This window comes from Rhamphochromis longiceps, linkage group LG2 (assembly GCF_057381845.1).
Source record: "Rhamphochromis longiceps isolate RC_006_pf linkage group LG2, R_longiceps_female_GT1.1, whole genome shotgun sequence".
NCBI classification, from domain to species: domain Eukaryota; kingdom Metazoa; phylum Chordata; class Actinopteri; order Cichliformes; family Cichlidae; genus Rhamphochromis; species Rhamphochromis longiceps.
Genome location: NC_140558.1, coordinates 3,228,125 through 3,252,027, shown reverse-complemented (window position 1 = coordinate 3,252,027; position 23,903 = coordinate 3,228,125). Strand labels below are relative to the sequence as shown.

General features: G+C 42.4%; 1 protein-coding gene across 1 annotated transcript; it reads right to left on the bottom strand.

Annotated features, from left to right (window-relative positions):
* Positions 1-121: 121 nt before the first annotated feature.
* On the bottom strand, positions 122-21,237 carry LOC146676756 (F-BAR and double SH3 domains protein 1-like). Its single transcript, XM_085414924.1, has 21 exons — positions 21,052-21,237; positions 19,986-20,083; positions 19,855-19,900; positions 18,140-18,213; positions 16,609-16,753; positions 16,102-16,238; positions 15,643-15,706; positions 14,540-14,668; positions 14,121-14,243; positions 13,190-13,285; positions 8,462-8,578; positions 8,242-8,346; positions 6,543-6,698; positions 5,694-5,819; positions 4,330-4,413; positions 4,116-4,260; positions 3,751-3,851; positions 3,316-3,432; positions 3,080-3,239; positions 2,948-3,003; positions 122-1,503 (listed from the first exon to the last, which is right to left on the bottom strand). Exons 1-21 carry the CDS (start codon positions 21,070-21,072, stop codon positions 1,453-1,455), a joined length of 2,151 nt encoding a protein of 716 aa, XP_085271050.1. The 5' UTR covers positions 21,073-21,237; the 3' UTR covers positions 122-1,452.
* Between the last annotated feature and the right edge of the window lie 2,666 nt (positions 21,238-23,903).

Genomic DNA, 23,903 nt, shown 5'->3' with positions numbered 1-23,903 from the left:
AAGCTCTGAGTGTGTCTTTTTTCCTTATTAGATAATGCCACAAGAGCCAAGTGATTCAGGTGGTAATGACTTACATAAATAACCAAACAAACTCCAAATTTAATAACTTAATTTATTCCACAACAATGACTTACAGTACAAAAACAATTATATAGAAGAGGATATTTCAAAAATCCAAAAGCAAATTGTTTAATTATGACACTAGCCTTGTTATTATAATATCATAATATAAGGGTAAACAAGTAGATCATATGTTAGCCTTCGACATGCTAACTAGCTTAACTGTTGCCGTTTAGAATAGCATGTATGCTAGCTAATGTTAGACTTCATGAAAATAAAACAAATACCTAATGTTACATCTGAACTGTGTTTGTTAGTGATTGCTACACTAAAACTTAAGAGGTCCAAGTTTAACACGCGATTGTGTAGTCATGTGGGAAGGATGGGTTGCATTTTGGAAGGGTTGCATAGCTGCAGAGCCACCTTTAGCAACAACAACTTTCTGTATTTCTTTATGAATCACACATTGTGCAGGAGTTTTAGCCCGCTCTTCTTTACAGTGTTGCTTCGATTAGTTGGGGTTTGTGCACATTTGACTTTAATATTTAACATACTTACTGGGGTCTGAAGAGTGTAAGATGTAGCGCTCGGGTGTTTTGCAATTCTCTGACAATTGCAAAGTCTGAACTTGGAGTGAGTTTGCACACCTCCATGCTCCCGACCAGCAAACTGCCAAAACCTCTTCTTTATGTTAATCAAGTGCATCTGATTATCAACAGTTGGCTGCCATGTAACTTGTTAATTCCTATTAAAAAAGTAGTGCTATATAAGCTTTCACAGAAGTGTATGGAGTGCTGCGAAATTTTTCTTTTTCACACGACTGCAATCAATTAAGGTTGTTTTTACAATGCCGCTTTAAAAAGATACTTTTTGTAAAAGTTTCATGTCAAGTATTACATTCTTTACATATAAATGACTTTGTAATGCTTCTTTGCTCTTCTAGCTGCCCAAACAAGTGGGGACATATTGTAATCCTGACTGTTGATCTAGCTGTAGCATTAGTAATACTCATATAGGAATGTCTCATTTTGGATTCAGGACAGACTCGCTGGACTATCTTGTGGTTCAAAGTCGTATTGCATGTGCAATTTCTTATTTTTACAAGTTGTATTAATAAAATTGGCATTTTGATATTCCTTGTAACAGTGCTTTGGCAGTCTTTAAAAGGTCAAGTACTAAAAAACAATGCTCTGGATCTAAGCTGCCATGTTTTCTTGATAACCTGTTGTTCCTGCAAAAGCGACGATGAACAGAGCGGTGATACACACACAGATTGCAACTACTGTACTTGTGTGACGCCTCACATGACCAAGAAAACCACCTGACGATACATAAATGGCACAAATCAGCAATGTTTTGGCTGTAACAAGACAGCTACGACTCCAGTCTGTCTCAAGCCTGAGATGAAGTCTTCTGTGTTGGAGGTGGAGGAGGTGCTCGACACTGAAACAATACAGAGAGAAAATAAATGTGGGTTTTAATAAGCACTGATTTGTGTGAGCTCAAAGATATTCAAATCTTCCGTCAGCTAGTCCCAGCTCTGTCTCCGTGTCACCCTGTACTGAGCATCCTCTTCTGTCACACCAGCCCTCTGTGTGTCCTCCGTTACTACATCTATGAATCCTCTCTGCATGTGTCCAAACCATCTCAGCCTTTCCTCACTAACTTTGTCTCCAAAATTATCAACCTGATCTGTCCCTCTCATCACAAGCATCACATCTACGGTGCTGTTTCTCTGCATGAAGCCCTACTGCTGCTCACTGATCGCCACCTCTGTACCTTCAACAGCTACCTGCACATCATCCTTGTTGAAATCAGTACCAGAACACCACTTCTCCATTCCTCAGGCATCCTTTCCTAATCCTCTACACTTCCTTTACTAACCACCCATGCTCTCATCTCCTACATTCATGAACTCCTCCTTTATGCGCCGATTCTACAGCTGTTAGTTTTATCTCTCTCCAAACAATATTGACCGAACCAGCAGCAAAAGAAGATCCAAACTACGCTTCACATAAACATCGTCATGGATTCACTCTGACTTTTGCTGTTTTGCTTCCACCAGGATAAAATCTCACTTCATGCACGGCTCTCTCTCTCTCATCTGTTTTCTGCATTATTCGCTTGCTTGTTTTTACTTTTACTTACTTCCGAAAAGAAAACCTCATTTCTGCTGTTCAATACTGAACAAATTTCAACTTTTTAAAATTGTGCAAAATTGCAAAACACTCAGCTGTGTCTCTAATCAAACCTCTGTAACTTTGCTCTGCTTCACTTCAGCAGCATCAGGTAATGTTCATATGCTGATTAATGGTTTTCTTTCGTTTTTTTGATGTACTGCAGAATATTTTTATAAAATCCCAGAACAGGAAAACCACCTTCATGTTTTTCTGTGTTTTATCTTCAGCTACTTTGACACAAAGGCCTCTGCTGTGATGCTCACAGCTCTGATAAAGTCTGGCAAGTGTCAGCTTCCTTTTTATAGATATAAAAATATGAAAATGTACTGATGCATGATCAGAATTATAATATTTCTGACTGTCTGAGGCAAAATTTCCCCGATTCAAATCGAATCGATTCTAGAAATCAGTGACGATACCCAGCCCTACTTTTATTCTTGCTTAGAGTCCAGTCGTATATGCAGTTCACTTTAAGCCTTTTCTTTGCCACCTCTCTCTGCTGTACATGAACTTCTATCTTATCTTTCTTCATCTCCATGCTTATTATTATAATCCCTATAATTAAAGTCCCTGCTCTCACCTCCAAACTTTTGCCTTTTCTTTGTCTCTTCCTGCCTGTTAAAATGCCCTGTCTGGGCTTGTGCTTCCATACCTCCTCTGAGGTAGGCTTTTATTTTCTATAAGATACGTGTGGGTGTTGCACCTACTGGTCTCAGTGGAGTGCTGGAGTGCTCAGGAGAGCTGTGGCTGCTGGTTCCGGCCTCTGGCGGTGCAATAGACACAGAGTGAAACACCTCAAATGACACATTTTAGATAGAAAACAGAGAAATAGACTCTACCCGGTCTGTTGCCTGCCAGCTTTGATCCCTCCATTAGAGCAGCCTGCTGTTTGTCCTCCATACTGCTCGGAGAAGCAGCGCTCAGTTCTGAATTACAGCTAGGAGCTGAGGGTGTGGGGATGGGAGGGGAGAAAGGGGGCATGGTTGGGGTTGGAAGAGGCTGGAGAGGAAAATAAACATCAGAAAAACTGATTTTTGAATTTCAGAAGATTCTGATTACCAGGATGTAGTCTCACCTCCATCTCCCCTTTTTCTTCCTCATCCTCCTCTTCATTGTGAACAAGCTCTACCATCAGCGATGGGAAGACGCCGACGTGTCCGTTCAGCTCTCCCTCCCAAAAACCATCATCAACCTGTAAAAAGACTCACTTAGATTTGCAGTCTTCACCCTGAGTGACTGAAGCGAGGTAAAAGCTGGTGGCTGTTAGGGTTTCCCTCCCTTCCTCTGTAGCTTTGAAAGAGCTAAATTGTTATGAGGTGTTTTTTACTGTAAATCGCTAAATAAGCCACACCCTCTATCCATTCATGTAGAGCAGTCATGTTTGTAGGGACAAAAAAACAAACATTCTTAAAAAAAGTATTGCTGTTGGTGCATGATGGGCTCTACGTTGTTTTCTACAAATCCAGGGTTGTGATCACTCCAACGTCCAACGGCAGCGTAGAACACACACCTCTCCACGTGGACGGCGTATCAGGTGTATTAGCGCCCCCTCTTGGAAGGAAAGCTCCTCTGCGCTCTGAGCCTGGTAGGAGTACAGAGCCCTGGCTACACCTGAGACACATCAGAGCACATGGTGTAAACTCATATTACGGAAATTGGAAAAAAATACATCTTAGATTCATCTTCTTAATTTATCTTAGTTTTTCAGTTATTTCTTATGACTTTCAGTGACTGAATGAAAATAGACTTGATCCAAGTTTTAGGAAGGATTTGTAGGGCCTGGGTCAATATTTCCCCTCTGAGGCAGCACTTATTTATACAAAGTGCACAGTAAGTAATGTGACGTCAAGTGCAAGTGTAAACATGGCCACAGACCTCTACTCCCTGGTGTCTCTTTAGTCACAGTGGAGGAGGTGGAGCTGAATGAGCTGTCCAGCGGAGTGCTGTCCTCTGCTGGCAGACACAGGAGCTGCACATACCGCTCAGGGACGTAGCCCACCTGACCACACGAGTTACACACCTGCACAGAGAACATCAGAGTAACCTTTCCAATAAAGTACATTATACTGTATCACATCAGTATTGTTACCTTCAGCCAGTCCTCCATATCTCCATCCTCGATTACTTGAAGCTCCTCCCCTTCCATGATTGACAGCTCATCTGATTGGCTAGCCTAAAAGAGATAATTTTCCATTATTTAACTGTAAGCCTGTTAATGCAGGTTATCAAATAGCTGTTATTACTCTATATTAACATTATAGTGATACAAACCTAAAAAATATAACACAGACCTGCTTATTTTATGAAAACATCAGTTCAGTGCTGTATGCAAAGACTGGTCCAGCTTTGAACAGCAGGACCCCAGAGACACTCAGTCTGTCCTTTTCTACATCAAGTGCTGTGTAGAGAATGTGACATCTGTGTTTTTGCTAACCGAAAACTTTGGACGATGAGTGAAGTACAGGCTCTGATCAGAACTCGGGACAGTTTTCTGTGAAGCGCTCTTCCAACCTAAGGAGGGGTGCAAGCAGCATCCCAGGGGATGTGGTTAAAGCCTGCACGGACCAAATGGCAGAGATCCTCACTGGGCTGTTCAACCTCTTCCTGACTAATGTCATTCCCACCCGTCTGAAGGGCTCCACCATCATTCCCATCCCTAACCGATCTACCCACCAATGTCATCGTCAAGTATGCCAATGACACCACTGTGGCTCATCTCTGATGGAGATGTGACAGCGTAAAGGGCAGAGGTGGAGAACTTGTCCTGCTGGTTCTCAGAAAATAACCTGAAGCTGAACGTCCTTCAGGAGGCACAGGCAGGTCCACCCTCCTCTCATTATAAATGGAGAATGGGTGGAATCTGTCTCCACCTTCAGGTTTCTGGGCACCCACATCTCAGCTGATCTCATCTGGATCAACACCAACACCCTGGTAAAGAAGGCCCTGCAGCGGCTGGACTTCCTCCATGTCCTAAAGAGGAATAACCTGGACCAGAACCTGCTGCTGTCCATCTACTGCTCCTCAGTGGAGAGCCTCCTCTCCTACTGCCTGGGTGATTCATACCTAGGGGCCACTACTGAGGACAGGAAGGCTGCGCAGAGGGTAAAGAGCACCGCCCAAAAAATCATTGGCTCCCCTCTATGACCCGTGCAGGCCATCACCAGATCCTCCTGACTTAAACTTCTTTTTTGTTCATTTCACATCTCCAACATCGGGCTCGAGCATGCTTTGGGGTAGCTGATGAAGGACCTTCTTGCTTTGATGCAACAATGCTATCCACTGCACCACTATGGCACCAACAACAGCCTTGAGCATCTTGTAAACACCTTAACAGCTCTGCTTTAGACTTTGTACAGATCTTTTAGACTCATTGATTCATTGAATTTGCTAAAAAAAAAGTTTTAAAAAGTGTGTGTGTGTGGGGAGGGGGGGGGGGGTGCTGATGATCACTACCTGATAGCTGTAAATACCTCTGCAGGCTGCAGGGTAAACACACACTCCAGATGCTGACACTGGATCTGTGAAGATCTCTCCATTATCATCGTAGTCCTCAAAGTCAGTCAGCTCAAACTCATCCTCCTGCAAAACAAAGGATTTAAGGGTGTCGTCTCCACTCTGATCCCAAAAATATTTTTAGAGCATCTGCAAGACACGCTGAGTGATAAAACAAGTGTCATCCAGCAAGCATGCACTGAAGTTAATTCTGTATCTGAAATAGTCTTTAGCCTGTTTGTTCCCCTGTGTGTAACATCTGTTGTGTGCAATTATGTTGTGGAGTCATACTTGTGTGTTTTTGTTGTAGACAAAAAGCGACTTCCTGTGTTGTGTTGGAGGCTGACGGCTGATTTTAAGGTCAGGGCAAAGTTGAAGTTAAAGAGAACGTATTTTGCTTTCCTTACTTTCTGTCACATGTATAATGTTTCAGTGGTGGAGGCTTATATTAAAGTTATACAGTCTAATAAAGTTTCAAATAATGAGGTCAGGATGATATCCCTATGTTCTTCATCTCAGATACACCTCTGGTTGGTCTGCAGGTCATGGTCAGAGGCAAAGACTCTTGGGTAAAGAAAAGGGTATGGCTAAAAAGTCATAAACACACAAGTAAAACTTAAGGTGTAACACAACTGATTGACAATTTATACCATGTACTTTAAAAAAACACTCAAATGAAGTGGGGTCATTTTTGACCCCAGAGGACAAAAGGAGTATTGCGTTACGAGTGATAGAGGCCTCTAAAGAGGACATGCAAGCCACCATGTGATGAAAACGCAGCTCAATCTGTGTGTTTGTTTGTTTGCATACTGAAAAGTCTTCAGTAGACTTCCTCTGTTCGCTGAGATGTCGCTCTCTCTCCAACTCCTCTTCCACCTGGTTCATGGCAGCGTGAAGCCATTGTTCTGTTCCTGGTGTGCTCTCTGACAGCAGGGCCAGGCGAGCCTTGGCCTTCGCCCTGTTCAGCTGAAAAACCAGGAAACTTAGTTAGACACACACAGACATGTGACTCTGAACCCCGAGTCGTACGGATTCTGTGTAACTCGCGAATTTTCCTGAGCTTTGGTTTGGTCATAAGCTGAAACCAAGCTGATTTTGTGTGCCTCAGTTAAACGACCATGATCAACATCGAAATCTAAATCCCTCTGAGACAAATTCAACTACACAGACATGACATCTTTCATATTTCAGCTATTATAATGTAGATTTCCAGATGCCGTTATTATATATTGCCAAACTCATTGCTCCCTAATATAACCCACCGTCTGTGTTATTCACTTCACCTCTCTGTGCTCGTGAAGTTATGCCTGATTGGTATGGTATTGGTGATGTCACTGCTGTGATGTCACAGATTCAGATTCAGCTAATGATATAAAACTGATCAAAACTGATACAGCACCAATTTTTATTTCACCAGTGCAACAGATTTTGTGCTTTGGAGCGTTTTTAATCTGACGATTGATAGTGTTGATACTTTGTGGTATCAATAATGTTGAATGTTGGATTTTGAACTTATAGGCTGGAGAAACTTTCAAAAACAAGTACCGTAATTGTCGGGCTATAAGCCGCTACTTTTTGCACAAGCTTTGAACCCTGCGGCTTTTAGTCAGGTGCGGCTTTTCTATGGATTGTCCATGATTTTTGTGATATCGTAAGATGATTTGTTTTGTTTGTTCCGCTGTTGTACGGCACTACGTTGCCTGGCGGAAGGATCGGGGTTCAAGAGTGGTATGTTAGTCACATGTCCGTCCGCCAGGCAACGTAGTGCCGTACTAAGTAGCGTGAAAAACAAACTTCAAAGTAGCGCTACGCGTTCAGCGGGAGGCGTGGATGACGAGCGGCGATAAACTTGCGAAAAGCAAGTTATGCCCAACTCCACCGGTGGATTCTGACAGCGTGGAAAAGTGCGAAAACATCCACGATCACCAACGGATTTTGAAGGGCTGGACTGCTGCATGATGGAGAGGAGGACACCGCCACGGCCCTTCTGAGGGTGTTCGACTCTGACACTGACAACGAGGATTTGTTTGGTTTTGAAAGTGACAACGAAGGAGAGAAGCGGAGAGTGGATGACGAAGCCATCCTGAGCCTGTTCGTTTCCGACATTGGAGGAGAGGACTTTGGTGGTTTTAGTGCGCAGGAAGAAGAGAAAGATGGTGAATGACTGACTTTTCTTCTTGTTAAAGCCGTGTCACTGCACCTGAGCCTAAAAGGTAGTCCGAATCTATTGTTCTGGTGTGCTGTAGGTTACTGTTATGTACTACATGTGCAAATATGTACCCATAACTTGTTTTTCAAAATATTAATAAAAGGGGTGTGTCTCCAAACAGCCATCTCTTTCCTGACAATTCCCTTTGTGCATATTCTCTTACATATGATAAGTCAACATTGAAACACCTGCGGCTTTTAGTCAGGTGCGGCTAATGTATGTACAAAACAGGATTTTCCCCTGATTTTAGCTTGTGCGGCTAATATTCAGGTGCGCTTTGTAGTCCGGGAAATACGGTACCTTGGCTTTCCTGACGCTCTCCTGTACCTCTGCTATCTTCTGCTCCACACTGAGCGCCGTCTCCCCGGATAGGAGCTTCAGTCGGCTCTCTAACATCTGTAGAGCCTGATGAAACAAAGCAGATCTTAAAGTTAACGTAATGCAAAATTATACATTATACAGGAAACCAGAAAGGAGCCACTGCATCACAATGGTGACGGTTCTTCCTCTAGTTTCTCACCCTCTCTCCGTGGGCAACGATCTTGTGGTCTTTAGCCACCTTGGCAGTCCATTTCTTGGCCTCCTTCACCAGGCAGCCCTCTTCTTCTGAACTACAAACTTCCTGCAGAACTGACACCTATGAAGAGGAGTACCAGCGACCACAATGTGAATTTACACAGATACTTTTTCATTTGAGTATTTCTTAGTTTAGAGTATAGTCCCGGTTTATTACATTTCAGTGAAAAAAACCTTCTAATTTACTAAAAGCTTAACAGCTTTAGTTTGTAATTCATTTTAAGATATAGACTTTGTATGAATGATAAAATAATGTTTTTAAATACAAAATTCAGTATTTGGCAGTACAGAAAACCTTTGGAATGACCAAGAACTAACATGGAGTTTGAATTTGAAAAAGTAAATGATCTGTTGTAAATCCTTGCCAAATAAAGCTTGTGGATCATCAAGAATGAGATTTCCAGGCTGGAGACTGAGTTAATGTCCCTGTGTTACTGTTAAAAGACAGAAACAGGAGAGGGAGAAGGAATGTTTGCAGGGGGTGAGAGAGAAAGACAGGCAGGAGCAGTGTTGGTCAAGTTACTTGAAAAAAGTAATCAGTAACTAATTACTGATTACTTCACCTGAAGAGGTGATAAAGCGATAGAACTTTCAGCCCAATTCTGCTTTTTCTACATAATCCATCATACAAAATGTAATCAAATGGAAAAGTCTTTTTTTAAAACTTGTTTTATTAGTTTTAATCTTTTAAAAAATTAAATTATATGCAACATTCTCTGACTGGAAGAAATTAGTTTAACATTTAAACCTATTTTCTGCACATTCCAGCACATAAAATAAAATATTTTTTGTGTTTACACTCAGTCTTTCAAATAGATGCAAGTAAAACACAGCAGAAAATAAATAAAGTCACAGACTCAGCGGTCCTGTTGCTCTATTTTCACCTGTAAAGCAGGAGTGGGGCAGGCGGAGGTTTACCCTGGTGCAGGTGTGCCGCGGTCAGCGGAAGAATCCGCGAGTTTCTCTGTGAGTTTCCCATTACGTCGTAGCTACTCAGTGCTTGTTGGAAGTTTAGGGGTTTTTTCGCTGTAAAAAGAAGTTTTCTTCCCACGCACAGCGGACACTAATGTTTTTGTCACTTTTTATGGAATCAAACTCAAAGTAAGGTCAGTACTTCCACGCTTTAAACGCTGCACGCTCATACTCTCTCTGCACTCGATATATGATCCACTGTTGATCTGCACACAGCTGTTGTCACGAACGTCGCACTCACTTATGTCACTGTCATGAGACACTCTCGCAAAAAAATCACGGTTTTAGTAAAACAGTAACGCAGCGTTCCTACGGGAAAGCAACGGTAATCTAATTACCGTTTTTGCAATAGTAATCCCTTACTTTACTCGTTACTTGAAAAAAGTAATCGGATTACAGTAACGCGTTACTGCCCATCTCTGGGCAGGTGTGGAGGTGTGAGCATGGACAGGTACAGGGAGAAAGGTGGCTGATATCGTGGAGAGAAGGCAGATATCGTTAGCTTCATAGCATAATTGCCTAAGTCATTTGACTAAGTCAATGACTTAGGCACTTATGCTATGAAGCTAACGATATGCTGTTTGTGGAGAGTAGATAAGTGCTAGATAAGAACCATTTACCAGTTCAGTAACAGTGTTATTGAGATGAAAAGTGAAGACACGATCATGAGTTTAAAGAGTGAATGTTGCCAGTGCCAATTTATTAGTCCACAACGGTTGGATGTCAGAAGAGAAAGAATACTGTGGTGGTACTGGTGGTACTGTGTATTATTTCACACAGTCTGGGGTTACACTGGATGAAATACGACTGCAGATCGCCACTCGACGGACTTTTAATAACTGTTCGTGCATGATTTTCACTGAAACCTGGCTGGACAGCGCCATTCCCGATGCGGCTATCGATCTAGCAGGCCGCACCGCCTATCGAGCCGACAGGTCTGCGGACTCGGGTAAGAAGACTGGCGGGGGGCTGTGCATCTATATTAACAACCTTTGGTGCACGAACGTCACGGTAACGGAAAAACTGTGCAGTACAGAGGTAGAACGCTTTTAAATCCGGGGACCAGGAGGCATACAGTGCTGCCAGGGCCAACCTGAGAAGAGGCATCAAGACTGCCAAGCAGCAGCACAGGAGGTGTATCGAGGCCAGGTTTGAGAACAACACAAACCCAAGGCAGGTCTGGGAGGGCATCAGGGCTATCACGGACTACAAAAGAAGAACACCATCACCCTCAGCCGACAGTTCTACTCTGGCTGAGGATCTAAATCTCTTTTATGCCCGTTTTGACAGGGAGAACACCGACCCTGTCCTGTCCCCTCTCCCCTCAACCGACCCTGCTCCGGTCCTGAGCACTCATGAGCTGAGGCGTGTGTTCCGGAGCATTAACACCAGGAAGGCGGCCGGGCCGGATGGAGTGCTGGGCCGGGTGCTAAAAGACTGTGCTGCGGACCTGGCGGACGTCTTCACCTCTATATATAACACCTCGTTGTCCTGTTCACTGGTACCATCCTGTTTCAAAGCAGCAACCATCGTTCCCATCCCAAAACAGTCAAATGTCACATGTCTGAACGATTTCAGACCTGTGGCACTCACCCCCATTCCCGCCAAATGCCTGGAGAGACTGGTCATTAAACACATCAGAGCTGCTTTTCCACCATCCCTGGACTCGCACCAGTTTGCATACAGGGAGAACCGGTCAACCGAGGATGCGATCGCCACAGTGCTGCACACATTACTGAAGCACTTGGAACACAGGAACACCTATGCACGGCTCCTCTTTGTAGACTACAGCTCGGCTTTTAATACCATCCGGCCATACAAACTCCATCCCAAACTCCACCAACTGGGACTTAACTCCTCTCTGTGCAACTGGATTGTGGACTTCCTCACTAACCGTAGACAGAGTGTCAGAGTGGGTAAGAACACCTCTTCCACCCTTGTGGTCAACACCGGTGCCCCTCAGGGGTGTGTTCTGAGCCCTCTGCTATACACTCTCTTCACCCATGACTGTATTTCCTCCTGCGCGTCCAATCTCATTGTTAAGTTTGCAGATGACACTACAGTGCTCGGACTTATATCCAACAATGATGAGACAAACTATAGGACAGAGGTGCAACAACTAGAGTCATGGTGCCACGACAATAACTTGGTCTTAAACACCAAAAAGACCAAGGAGATCATTGTAGATTTCCGGAAGAGGGGTCATAACAACCATCTGCCTCTCTTCATTGGCAGTGAGGCGGTGGAGAGGGTGAGCAGTTTTAAATTCTTGGGGGTAACTGTGACCGAGGACCTGTCCTGGGGCAACCATATCACCTCAGTTGCACGGAAGGCCCAACAGCGCCTCTACTACCTGAGGAGACTGCGGAGCGCACACATTCCCAGATCTCTGATGTTGAACTTCTACAACTGTGCCATCAGCAGCGTTCTGACGTATGGATTTCTAGTGTGGTTCCCCAGCTGCACCAAGGCCGATCAGCAAGCACTCCAGCGGGTGGTGAAAGAAGCTGGCAGAATTATTGGAACAAGTCTGCCAGAGATCAGTAATATCTTCCCCACTCGCTGTCTGAGGAGGGTGCACAGTATCCTGCGGGACCAACATCACCCTGCGCGCCACCTTTTCCATCTGCTGCCCTCAGGGAGAAGGTACAGGTCTATACAGGCCAGAACATCCAGACTGGCCAACAGCCTGTATCCACAGGCTGTGAGGCTCCTGAACTCTCTGCCCCCCTCTCACGGACAATAACCATATCCAACTTCTTAATAGCAATGAACTGGTCTGCATTGGTGCATCATATCTTTATTCTCTTCCCCCTCCTGCCCCCCCCCCCCCCCCTTCTTAAATAGATAACTATCATATCTGATATCATATCTCACAGTACAATAATATTGAATGGGTTGCATTGTTGTATTTTGTCATGTTTCTCAGGTCTTTGTCTGAATTTCTACGAACATTATTGCTAAGGATTGTCTTATTGCATTGGAGTCACACTGGGTTAAATATGTACACTTGGGTTTTAAGGGGTATTTATTATTTTCTTCTTTTTTTTGGGTTGTATGGAAGCCCCAAACGCAATTTCATTGTTCTTGACAATGACAATAAATAAATAAATACTAATACTAAGAGTAAACTGGTTGAAGTAGTAAGTGAAGGGACCAGGGGTGAGGTGTGGGATAGGCAGGATGTTAAAGAGAGAAATGGGAAAGGACAGATGGTACTGAATCTTCCAAAAAGGGTGGAAACGGTTGTGAAGAAGGAGGGTCTTATGCCATGTTCACTTGAATCGCTTTGAATGACTTTCTGAAGCAGGTCGCATTAACTGTGTCTACATGCACAATGAGTTACTACCATGTGGTTTTCTGATCAGATATGTGCATTGGGCATTGAGTGAGCATATAATGCAACCACACTCTGGTTCAACTGTTGTACTGTAGGCAAGAGGAAATTGCAGCGGGTGGGGAGGGCAGCGGGCGGGCAATTGGCACCCCCCTCAGAGACTCTATTCTATTCTATTCTATTCTATTCTATTCTAAATTTTTTGCCAATGTTTGCCAAGTCACACATTTTCTCTCATTGTATTAAACTGAGCCAAATATGCAAAATATCTCAATATGGAGCTCATCACTAAATCTCTACTACAATTTGTGGACTGTCACTGTGGCACTTGGACTACAGTCAGCATGTCTTCCTTAGACACACCTTGTCACGCAGAGCAGGCTGGAAGGTAAATTCAGGGGTTTTGCTGAACGATACCGAATCTTGGAGAAACTGCTGAACATTTCTGTCTCTGGTCACCTGCAACACAAAAACGAATTAAACAAAAGCAGGTTACACCATCCTCAAAGAAACAAATAACTCTCATTAACAGCAGCGCTGCAAATTCTGCTGAATTTTTCACAAATGCTAGAAAAGCATGAACAAAAATACAATGTTCTCACTTCTACCGACTTTGGATGAACACCTGAAAGTCAAATGTACTCAAAATGTGCAGGGAATAACTCTGAACTGGCAAGAGAGTACAGGCTAAGGGGAACATCTCGAGATTTATTCAGCTTCTCCCGGTCTAGAGCTTACTATCTGCAGTGACAGATTTGATTTGGTTACAAACAACATCTACACAAAGTCCACACATGAAACTGTTTATGCCATTTCTATACATCTACATGTAAATGATGCTTCTCACCTCATGTGTGCTGGATGGTGAACTTATTTGTACAAGCAGCTGGATGTTCAAAGAGTATTGTTTCTAAATGTGGTTATCACGGTTTCCTCATAGTGAGGAGGGTCTTACTATGAATCTGTCACAATGCATCATTTATTCAGGCTAATCAGATTACAGTTTATTTTACTTCTTATTCATTCTCATTATTCACTTACAAAAATAAAACTCTAAATCCTCACACAAGGTATCAACTCTATTTTAAGAAGACATGTTTAACATGATGATCCAACACTGTCACAGTTTACAACATAGACAAATGTGCAATGGGACTAATCACAGATTGAACCAATCATTTGCAGTCTGAGGCCCTGTGATGACCAATGACCACAGGTGTCGATATATAAAATATACAAAGCATGCCAAAGCATCTCATCTCTCTTTTTTGTAGTTCATATATACAACACCAACCTTTGCAACACTGTCGCACACTCCGCTGTACTGTTTGTGTGTATGAAGACAGCAGTCCATCTCAGTCCCACACAGCAGGGTGAAATGGCATCTCAAATCCTCATAAATATCACCATCCATTTGCTGAGGAGGTCAGACACTAAAGGTCAGTTTTCAAACATTTTCTACTGAGTTTCTGCTGAAGACTAATCACTTATGTTATGTGTGTTTCCTGTAACTCTGTGTTCTCATTAAATACAGTACAGGCAGCAGGCTAAACGCTACATGGCAAAACAGTCATCCAAACACTTGTGGTGACACTAGTTCCTTAAAAAAAAGTAGCCATGAAGCTTTTTGTGAAAGGACATTTTGGTCCATTCCATCTGTAAAAACGTCAATATAAATGTAGCACACTGACGGTGTTAGTGTGTGTGGATTACCTCCATAATAAATGGTAAGTCGTTTGTGTAGTAGTGCTGCCGATGCGCTCTGACTGCTGCTAATGTCAGCAGATACTCGTTACGAACTTCAGTCAAGCGGTCATCGCACTCTTTGAGTCTGGCAGTGAGCTGCAAACATGTAAGTGAGCACAAACACAATGTCACACAAACAGGCAACATTTATACAATTCAGCAGTGTGTGCTGTGTAATAACCTTCTCATTCCACTTCACAAAAACACAGCCTGCGTCCCAGGGGGTCAACCACCACCTTGCTCAGGACCCCAGTGCCTGTCCCTGTGGGGGACGGCCCACAAGGTGGTGGAACCAAACTGACGGCCAAGCCTGACAGCTTCTTGTTGAAGTGCTGTAGCTCATTTGGGGTTTTGTTTTAATCTCTTATTGTGGCCCCGCCCCTGGGAGACCCTACCAATGACCTCGAAAGGAGTCTCGGAAAAATAGGAGTCATCTGATTATGATGCCTCCTGGGATCATTCTTTAGGATGTTTTGCTGTTGTTGTTTATATCCTAATGCAGAGGTGGCAAAAGTGCAGACATTGTGTACTTAAGGTGAAATACAGATAATAAGTGTTAAAAAATACTCCGGTAAAAGTTGGACTACTGATTCTTTTCTGTACTCAAGTAAAAAGTGAGAAAGTACAGACTCAGATTAAGATCTTTGAAGGAGTTGCTTTTGTGTAAATGCAACTGAACCTTATATTAATGTAATAATAAAATAACATTATCAGATAAAAATACAAACTTTATTCTAGTCTCAATTTTAATTCTAATAAATGTACTCAGCTTGAGTATTTTGAGGAAAGGAAACCAGAACTCATGAGAGGTTAAACATTTAGTCTGATCTGGAAGCAAATGGACATACTGGGAGAGGAAACCCAGAACACCCAGCTTAGCCTGCTGCTACTACGACCCAACATTGGTTAACAGGAAGAAAATGGATGGATAGAGTGATAATATAATTTGGTTTGCATTAAAGGCAAGAGAGATTATCCTGGGACAACTCATAATCACAGGGGAGAAACCACTTTACACCAGGACACAGTTCAGCATAGAAATAAGATTTCAGCAGCTCAATCATCCGTACCTTTGTGGTCGTTTTATGGAGTCCTGTTTTAAAGTGAAAAATTCCATGTTCACTTTTTCTAGCTCTGGAAGAGAAAGTGAAATCATATTTATGTCATTCAAGACAAGAGAAAACTACAGCACTTAACATATTGCTTCATATTTATGTTAATGCTCTATATAAAATACAAGTTGTGGGAAACGTTCAATCTGCAAGCTGAGCTCTTATTGGCTGAACTCCCATCGGCAGTAGTAACTTTTTTACTGTTTTATTAAAGAAGTCGTGACAATAATATGAGTAATAGTTTAAGAGTACAAGTGTAGAATAAAATATATAGAAGTGACAAACATTGTTCCAAAATGTATTTAATACAACCTTAAAAATCAGACTTTTAGTTACTTTTAAAATATTTTAAAACAAAATGAAATGCTGGTCAAAAGTCTTAGCAGAAGATTCAAACCTCCGCATTGAAACACAGACCTGGCCTGTGCATCTGCAGTTTTCTCACGTGCAATACTGGCAATGTGACTGAAGTCGTGGTAGCACTTCTTGACCCTTTGAAGTTCCCGTAGAGCATCCACCACTTCAGCCTGCACCCTCTGCAGCCGTTCCAGGCCCTAACGCACATATGCACACAACCCAAAGGCATCAGATTTCATACATTTTTTAAGGTAAAATAAACTGAATTCTATTTATATAGTGCCAAATCACAACAACAGTTGAATTGAGGCACTTTATACTGTAAGGTAAAGACCCTAGAGTAACTGAGAGAAAGCCCATCAATTAAACAGCCCGGTTTAAACAAGCGCTTTGACAGTATTGGGAAGGAAAACCCTTTAAACAGGAAAACGCCTCCTTCAGAACCAGGATCAGGGAGAGGCAGCCATCTGCCACAACCGTTTGGGGATGAGGGGAGGAAGGCAGGAAAAAAATGTTTCATTATGTGAGTGTTGTTCAGAAATGTTTAATCTGTGTGCACTGTCTCACTCTCTTAGCCCGGACATCCTTTGCATTGCGGAGACTTTTGGAGACTTGCCCACTGAGTCGACGGTATTCTTCTGCAGCGAAAAGTCTCGATGCCGCAGTCTGAGCTGTAGCATCGACCACAGAGCGCCACACGCTGAACACACTCCTGAAAGCACACAAACTGCATTCATATCACCACCAACAGACACCTTCCACAATGTCAGATACTACTAACACACACAGGGTGGCCTTTTGTAGCAATGCTTTGTCTCACCAATCACTGCATTATTAGACACAGAGAGATAGAGAGATTAAAGCGCAACACCCATTCATTCACACACTGTTGTGTGCTTTAATCTTAAAGCCTTTTAGACTCCTCACATCCACAGATCACCAGTTAATTAACCATGCATGTCTGTTTTGGGAGCCAAAGTACCCAGAGGAGACCCACACCAAAGGGTTTGCAAACCTTATTACAGACACATGGATAGATAAAGTTGAGCATCATCTGCACATCAGTGAAAATGTATGCTATGTCTTCTAATGTTACTGCCTAACGAAGCATGTATAATGTAAACAGAACCGATCCCTGCACAGAACCCTGTGGAACCTCACTATGTTAAGACGACTCTCTATTTACATCAACAAATTAGAGTCTCTTAGACAGATATGATTCAAAACATTGCAGCTAAAGCGTGCTCTAATCGCTGTAATAAACCACTGAGATGAGTCCACTGTCAGAGGCCACAAGATCATCATTTGTAGCCTTTAAAGCTGTTTCTGTGCTGTGATGCACTCTGAGACCTGATGTACATTAAAAGAGATCATATTTAAGATCGAAGCATTAATTAATAGTAGGACTTGGGATCAGGGTCTAAAAGACATTGGAAGTAATTGCTGAAGTTAACTCAGATCAGCTGCAGTCAACATATATTTCAATAGTATTGAAAGTAGTTGAAGAGAAACCTTCAGTCAATAATGAATCAGTAATCAATAGTAAGGCGGTCTAGCTTTATGGAGGGCTGTTTTATAAAGCAACAAACTCTTTTTTCAGGCTAAACGATGCTCTTCTAAATTAGTCATAAGCCATTTATTATCTGCTATAAGGTGCATGCTTGAGAGGTTTATTCTAGAGAGAGCCAAGTTATTTCAACATAAGCATCAGCACATTGCTGATCTAAAAGTATTTTATTTCCTTTGGTAACAACTTTTGTTCACATATTAATAATATTACATATAATATTATTCTGCTTTATGTACATTAAGTAATTGAATGCAGTTCCTCAAATGGGCAACAAGTCAAATGTGATGTATATATCAAGAGATTACGACAACAAAATATTTCCACATTACCACTGCTGTCCAATTACTGTTTTTTCACAAACTACAAAAAAGTTCTTGCAGAATCATCCGTTTTTCTTAACATGTCTGTTTTGCTGATGTAACTTCCAAACAGCAAAAAGAGCCAATCGAGTGTTTGGTCTTTCAAAGTAAAATCAACAATCAATAACAGCTGTTAAGAAGATTGCATGCTGTAAAGTTGTGTAGTTACCCAGAAGTGATCACATCTGTATTTCCTCTCTGCCAGTCTCTCTTTTGGTACTGGACAGCTAACCTTTGAAGAGCCTGAAAAAACACAAGAAAAAGTGCATCCTCTATAACATACAAAGTAACTTTCCTCACACAGGGATGTAATAAATGTAAGAAAATGTGTCAATTGAGTTTTTTGTTTTGGCAACTTGTTAAATGGACTGGCACAATCACACAGCCTTTCAACACTATCATACACACACTCACAGCCCAGTGGATGCATTAGGGGAATTACAGGCTCAGTATCTTACACAGGGACACTTCAGCCCGTGGACTGAAGTAGCTGTGATCAAAGTATTATTACATGACCCACTGGACCCTCTGGAGGTGGAGCTTACCTTCTTACAGTAGGGTTTTTGTAGCAAGACAAACATAAACTAAACTAAGGAGCTGGCACTCCTAATTTTGCTGTTGTAGCCCCCTGAGATTTGCTACATATTCCCTTTGGCTCTTCCCACCGGGCAGCTCAGTTTGCTTTTTACAGCTATAAATGTTGTAATATGATCAACAGTTGTCAGTGTTAACAGTTTAATAGTATTTCAGCAAAGGTAGGAGAATGCTACCTTGTTGTCCTCTAACAAAGCCAGGCACACATGCATGCATGCATACAGACACACATCCACTCACATACTTTTCAGATGTTCTACGTGAAACATTCTACACCACGGTGTGAAAACACATAAAGCTCTGAGCTGAAACCAAGGAGATTTGTAACATTAAGTGAGAGAAGCAGTGACTTTGTCCTCAGCAGAGACACTCCACAGCAAACCTACTTCTGTGGTTTGTACCTGACTGAGACTAGGTTAGAAGTCAACCTTCAGACTGCTGAACATAGACCGTCACCTTTCCAGCTTGGTGTCAAAAAACCCTCCCCATTTAGGTGCAAGGCCACACATGGGGTAAAAGATGCACGCCTGAGCCTTTCAGACTCTGTGACAAAATATGGTGGCTTGCTAGTATTAATGTAAACCCTGCAGGCACCTTAATTTTAAACTGCAGCTCAAAACTGCAGAGGCAAAATCTTCTGAAACTTCTGTAACATCCTTTGAAACTGTGCCTAGCATGCAGCTAAAATGCAACCTAACCCTATCCCTGCACCTAAGTGGTTTGCTGACTACCTGATGTGCAGCAGTAGCAAAGTAATAACACTTTTCGGCCTAGGTAAACTAGACTCACACAACTACCGCTTTGCCAACACCGTGGCATCAAAAGCCAGAACAGCAGCAACAAATGTAGCACCTTTATACCTTCAACACCTTCAGCCCGAGGTAGAAACCACTTTTTCTCACTCCACTTGAAAAATAACAGGGTTAACCAAATAACCCCTTCCACCCATACCAGTGTTAGTTACTCTCACCAGGTAGGTTTAAAATGTCATTAATTTACATTTCATATTTATTTCCAGGATATCAAATGTCCTAAAAATATTATTATCTTATAACTTTTAGAACTAATCAATGAAAAACAGTAGGACAAAAGCCTAATAAAACTGTGTGAGGACACATACACACATACACAAACCGTGTATGTGTGCAGACGTCACACAAGTCAAAACCCAATCCAGCACTCAGGTACTAATGTGGGTCTTAAATCAATATATTTTGAGCATTTCCAGTAAACAATGAAAAGTGTCAGTAACAGCAGCAGACAGGACTAGAATAGATCATGTTTACTCACCTGACCGTATTCTTTCTCTATAGACGTGCGATGCTTACTGAAGGACCTTTGGGAGCAAACAGAAAACAACACATGACACACAGGACATGTGTAACGTAACACCTGCTCATGAGACAGACAGTGTGTCAGACCTGATCTCCTCCAGCAGTTCGGTGTCCAGATGCTGTTTGGTCTGCAGCTTGTTGAGCTGCTCTGAGAACACCACTTTCATCTGCTGGCTCTCCTTTACCTGTTCACACACGGGGCAGCTGTGCAGTAAGTCTCATTGATAAAAGACGATATTGGTGGGCTTTGTTTCACCGGAAGTTTTTCAGATTATAACTTCAGTGCTGACTATGGTGGCTCCCACTAATGGACACCCGGTAATGTTTGGCCTGACTTGGAACTGGGAGAGGTTCATAAAAAAAACAACCTCCTTGACCAAAGCCTAATGACTAAAACAACATTCACTAGTCTACATTAGTTGCTGGTTTGTGCCACGTTATGCTGTGACAACAAAAAGTGCACAACAACATTTTATGGATTCCTAAAATTATATTTAATATAGTATATACAATAATTACAATAATTTTACATAATATAGTTATTGTGAGCTAAAATGACAGCCAGGTGCAGGGTACAAGGCTATTTTATAGGTCAAACAATGCTAACCTGTGACACAAATACAGCAGTCTCACGGTATGATTTAGATAATTAAACCTTATTAAACAGTGTTATGTCATTTTCTGTTGTTGGTATCTCTGTAATGTATCATTCTATTGCTGTATAAGAGAAAAAGCCCACAGAAAAGTACAGCACCTTCTAGCTGAAGACAACAAATATTAGAAAGCTTCATTTACATTTCCAATTACTGGAAGTGGTCCCAAACATTAGCTTTGAGCAGGTCGTGCACATTACTGCCTATTAACGCGTTTAGGAGCTAGCTTATTCATCAGTCGAGCATGTTGAGGCTGTTAACACTTGTATTGAGAGCCAACACCTCAGCTGATACAAACCCAGTAACATCCCAGGTTGTTTCATTTCTTTAGCTTTTGAGTTGCAGGGAAAACAAAAGCTGACAAAACATTGAATGAGGCCAAACATGGCACAGTGAATGAGGCCATAAAAGAATTATTTTCAGAAAAAGTGAACCAACCCCGAGGAGTCAGTGCAGTGTGAATATTTTACTCATTTACGTCAGATTCTTGGTATCCTTACCTTTCTCGGTGGTGGCTGCATGTTTGGATGTAGCTGGCAGCTGTTCTCTCCGTTATGGCGTTAGTTTGTTGCACTTCTTGTGCACCGTTACTTCCTTTATAGTTTCACTAATGCACATGTGCAACTCTCTCTCCCTCTCTCTCTCTCTCTCTCTCTCTCTCTCCCTCTCACGCGCTCTCTCTCTCTCTCTCTCTCTCCCTCTCACGCGCTCTCTCTCTCAGATTGCTGTTTGGCTTGAAATCCTCTAGAGGGCAGCAGAGTAACACTGGTTTGAAGAGTCCATGTTATTACTAATAATTCTTCTGTATCACCACAGGACAGCTGTTGAAAAATAGTAACCAACTAATAATAGTGTCTGTAACGAGGTCTGGGATTTTGTGTCCCCTTGCTATGCACATTCAAAAGCTTCCATCAAAACAGCTTCTCTGGAGCCTGCTTGGTCAGTTTTTCTGTGTTATGCACACAGCATGGTGAGCACTGAGTATTGTGCTACAACAGACGTAAAAATGCTGAACAAAACTGTATTCTCAGTTATGTTTGCAGGAGTGTTCATTGTTCAACACACTGACTTACTCAGGCTACAGTAACTTTGCATCAGCACCACCTGCATATTGGACTCTCCTCTTTCCTGCTCACATCCTTTACTTATTTCTAAATTTCTGATATGTATTCTAATATCTGTAGGTACTATTGTGTGTATTTATCTTAAAATCTATGTGGAGAATGGTTGTCTATATATATTTCATCTAAAACTGTCACATGCTTTTTAATCAGGTTTAGCTAGATAAGCAGCTGAGATAGACCCCAGAAGCCTGAATGTTGTTTCCCAAAGCTAACCAGAATTATCAGGTGTTTATCTGGAGTGTCACAGAAGAACCCAGAACAACATCTAAATAACTGCAAGCCTCAGTTGCCTCAGTCAAGGTCAGTGTTTGTGTTTTTCTGTGAAAGCAGTCTGTGGACTGATGACACAAAATGACTTTTTGGAAGGTTTGAGTGCTGTTACATCTGGACAAAAGCTAGCACAACGTTTCATAAAAAGAACATGACACCAAGAGTCAAACGTGGTGGTGTGGTGGCCTGGGGCTCAGCAAAGGAGCCCAAAGTAACTGATGGAACCACGAACTTTACTGTCTACCAGAGAATTATCAGCTTTTGTCTGACGTTCAAGCGCACTTGAGTTATAAACTAGAACAATGATCCAAACAATACGTCCACTTAAAAACCGAAGCAGGAATCCAAACAGACATTGTTCAGAATGAAATAAAGCAATCGTGCTCTCCTAAATGTCCCAATCAATGACAGCAATTCCATGGACTCTGAAGAAAGACCCAATTTGCAGCATAAAATTTAAAAAGCTATATATTATATGCACTCAGGTTAAGTGGTGGAATTTGCAACAGGGAGAGCAACAGGTGAGTTTTAGGACCAGAGACTAAAGGCTTAATCTGTAGGTCTTGGAAGTTTTTCCACGACCTACCTTTCTTCTTCCATTTGTGCAACATCTCTAAAACTAGAGCAATCCTGTCTCAGAGTGACGCTGAAAGACTAGTTCATGCATTTATTACTTCCAGGCTGGACGACTGTAATTCATTATTATCAGGAAGTCCTAAAAACTCCCTGAAAAGCCTTCAGCTGATCCAAAATGCTGCAGCAAGAGTCCTGACAGGGACTAGAAAGAGAGAGCAGACTTCTCCTGTTTCGGCTTCCCTTCATTGGCTTCCTGTTAAATCCAGAATTGAATTCAAAGTCCTGCTCCTCACATACAAGGTCTTAAATAATCGGGCCCCATCCTATCTTTGCTCTGGCACTGAGGGCTAATCCCAGTGTAGCAAGTGAACTTGGTGGTATTGGCCCAGTGTGACCGAACACAGGAAGGGACATAAAACCAGTTGAAGGGATGTTGCCATTCTCAGTCTTCCATGTCAGATTGTCAACTGCACAGGAAGGTTTAATGGCCTGCATTTGTATAGCGCTTTTCTTAGTCCCTAAGGACCCCAAAGCGCTTTATACTACATCCAGTCACACACACATTCACACACTGGTGATGGCAGCTACATTGTAGATGTCCTGGGGCGCACTGACAGAGGCGAGGCTGCCGGACACCGGCGCCACCGGGCCCTCTGACCACCAACCGAGACCGAAACAATACTGTTGCTCTGGGTCTAAACAGAGCGCGTTGTGTGTGACGTCTTCTTTTGCGCATGCTGCCACTTTGAGCGTTCACACTAGAGCGCGTTTGCTGTCGCATTTTATTTGTAGTGTGAACAAACAGACAAAAAAATCTGATTTGATCAAAAAATGTGAATTGAGCATTAAGACCTGCAGAGTGAACGTAGCCTTAAGCTGGTTTTATGGTCTTTCAAAGGGAGTGTGTCACTATCTGCTCCACCAGCACTGCACATCTGCCTGCAGTGAGCTCTGTTGCCAGATAGAGGCAGTGTACAGTGTATTTGACACAACCAGTTAGGTTCGTTTCAAATAAAAGGAACCCTGCATAATCCAGCATTAAAGAGAGGGAAGCCATACAATGTGATTTTCTGTGGGAACTTTCACATATCTCTCTTCCTCTGTCTGACTGTGGGTGGGCAGCTACTAACCAGTCTCTTTCAGTGGTAAGGCAGAGCTTCTGGAGACTTCAGGCACACCTGTTGCCCATCACCAGTTTGTACTAAGCCCAGCTTCCACTCTCACTTATTTTCCACTGTCACCCTGCGAGCCTCCTCCCCTGCCTCAGGCGTGGAAGATGTGAAGAAAAATACTTTTGTACCTTACCGGCTGGAAAGAAAAACACACTGCATTAACCTCTGTGGAGGTGGTGCTCAGGTTGATCCTCTTCAATCAACCTTTAA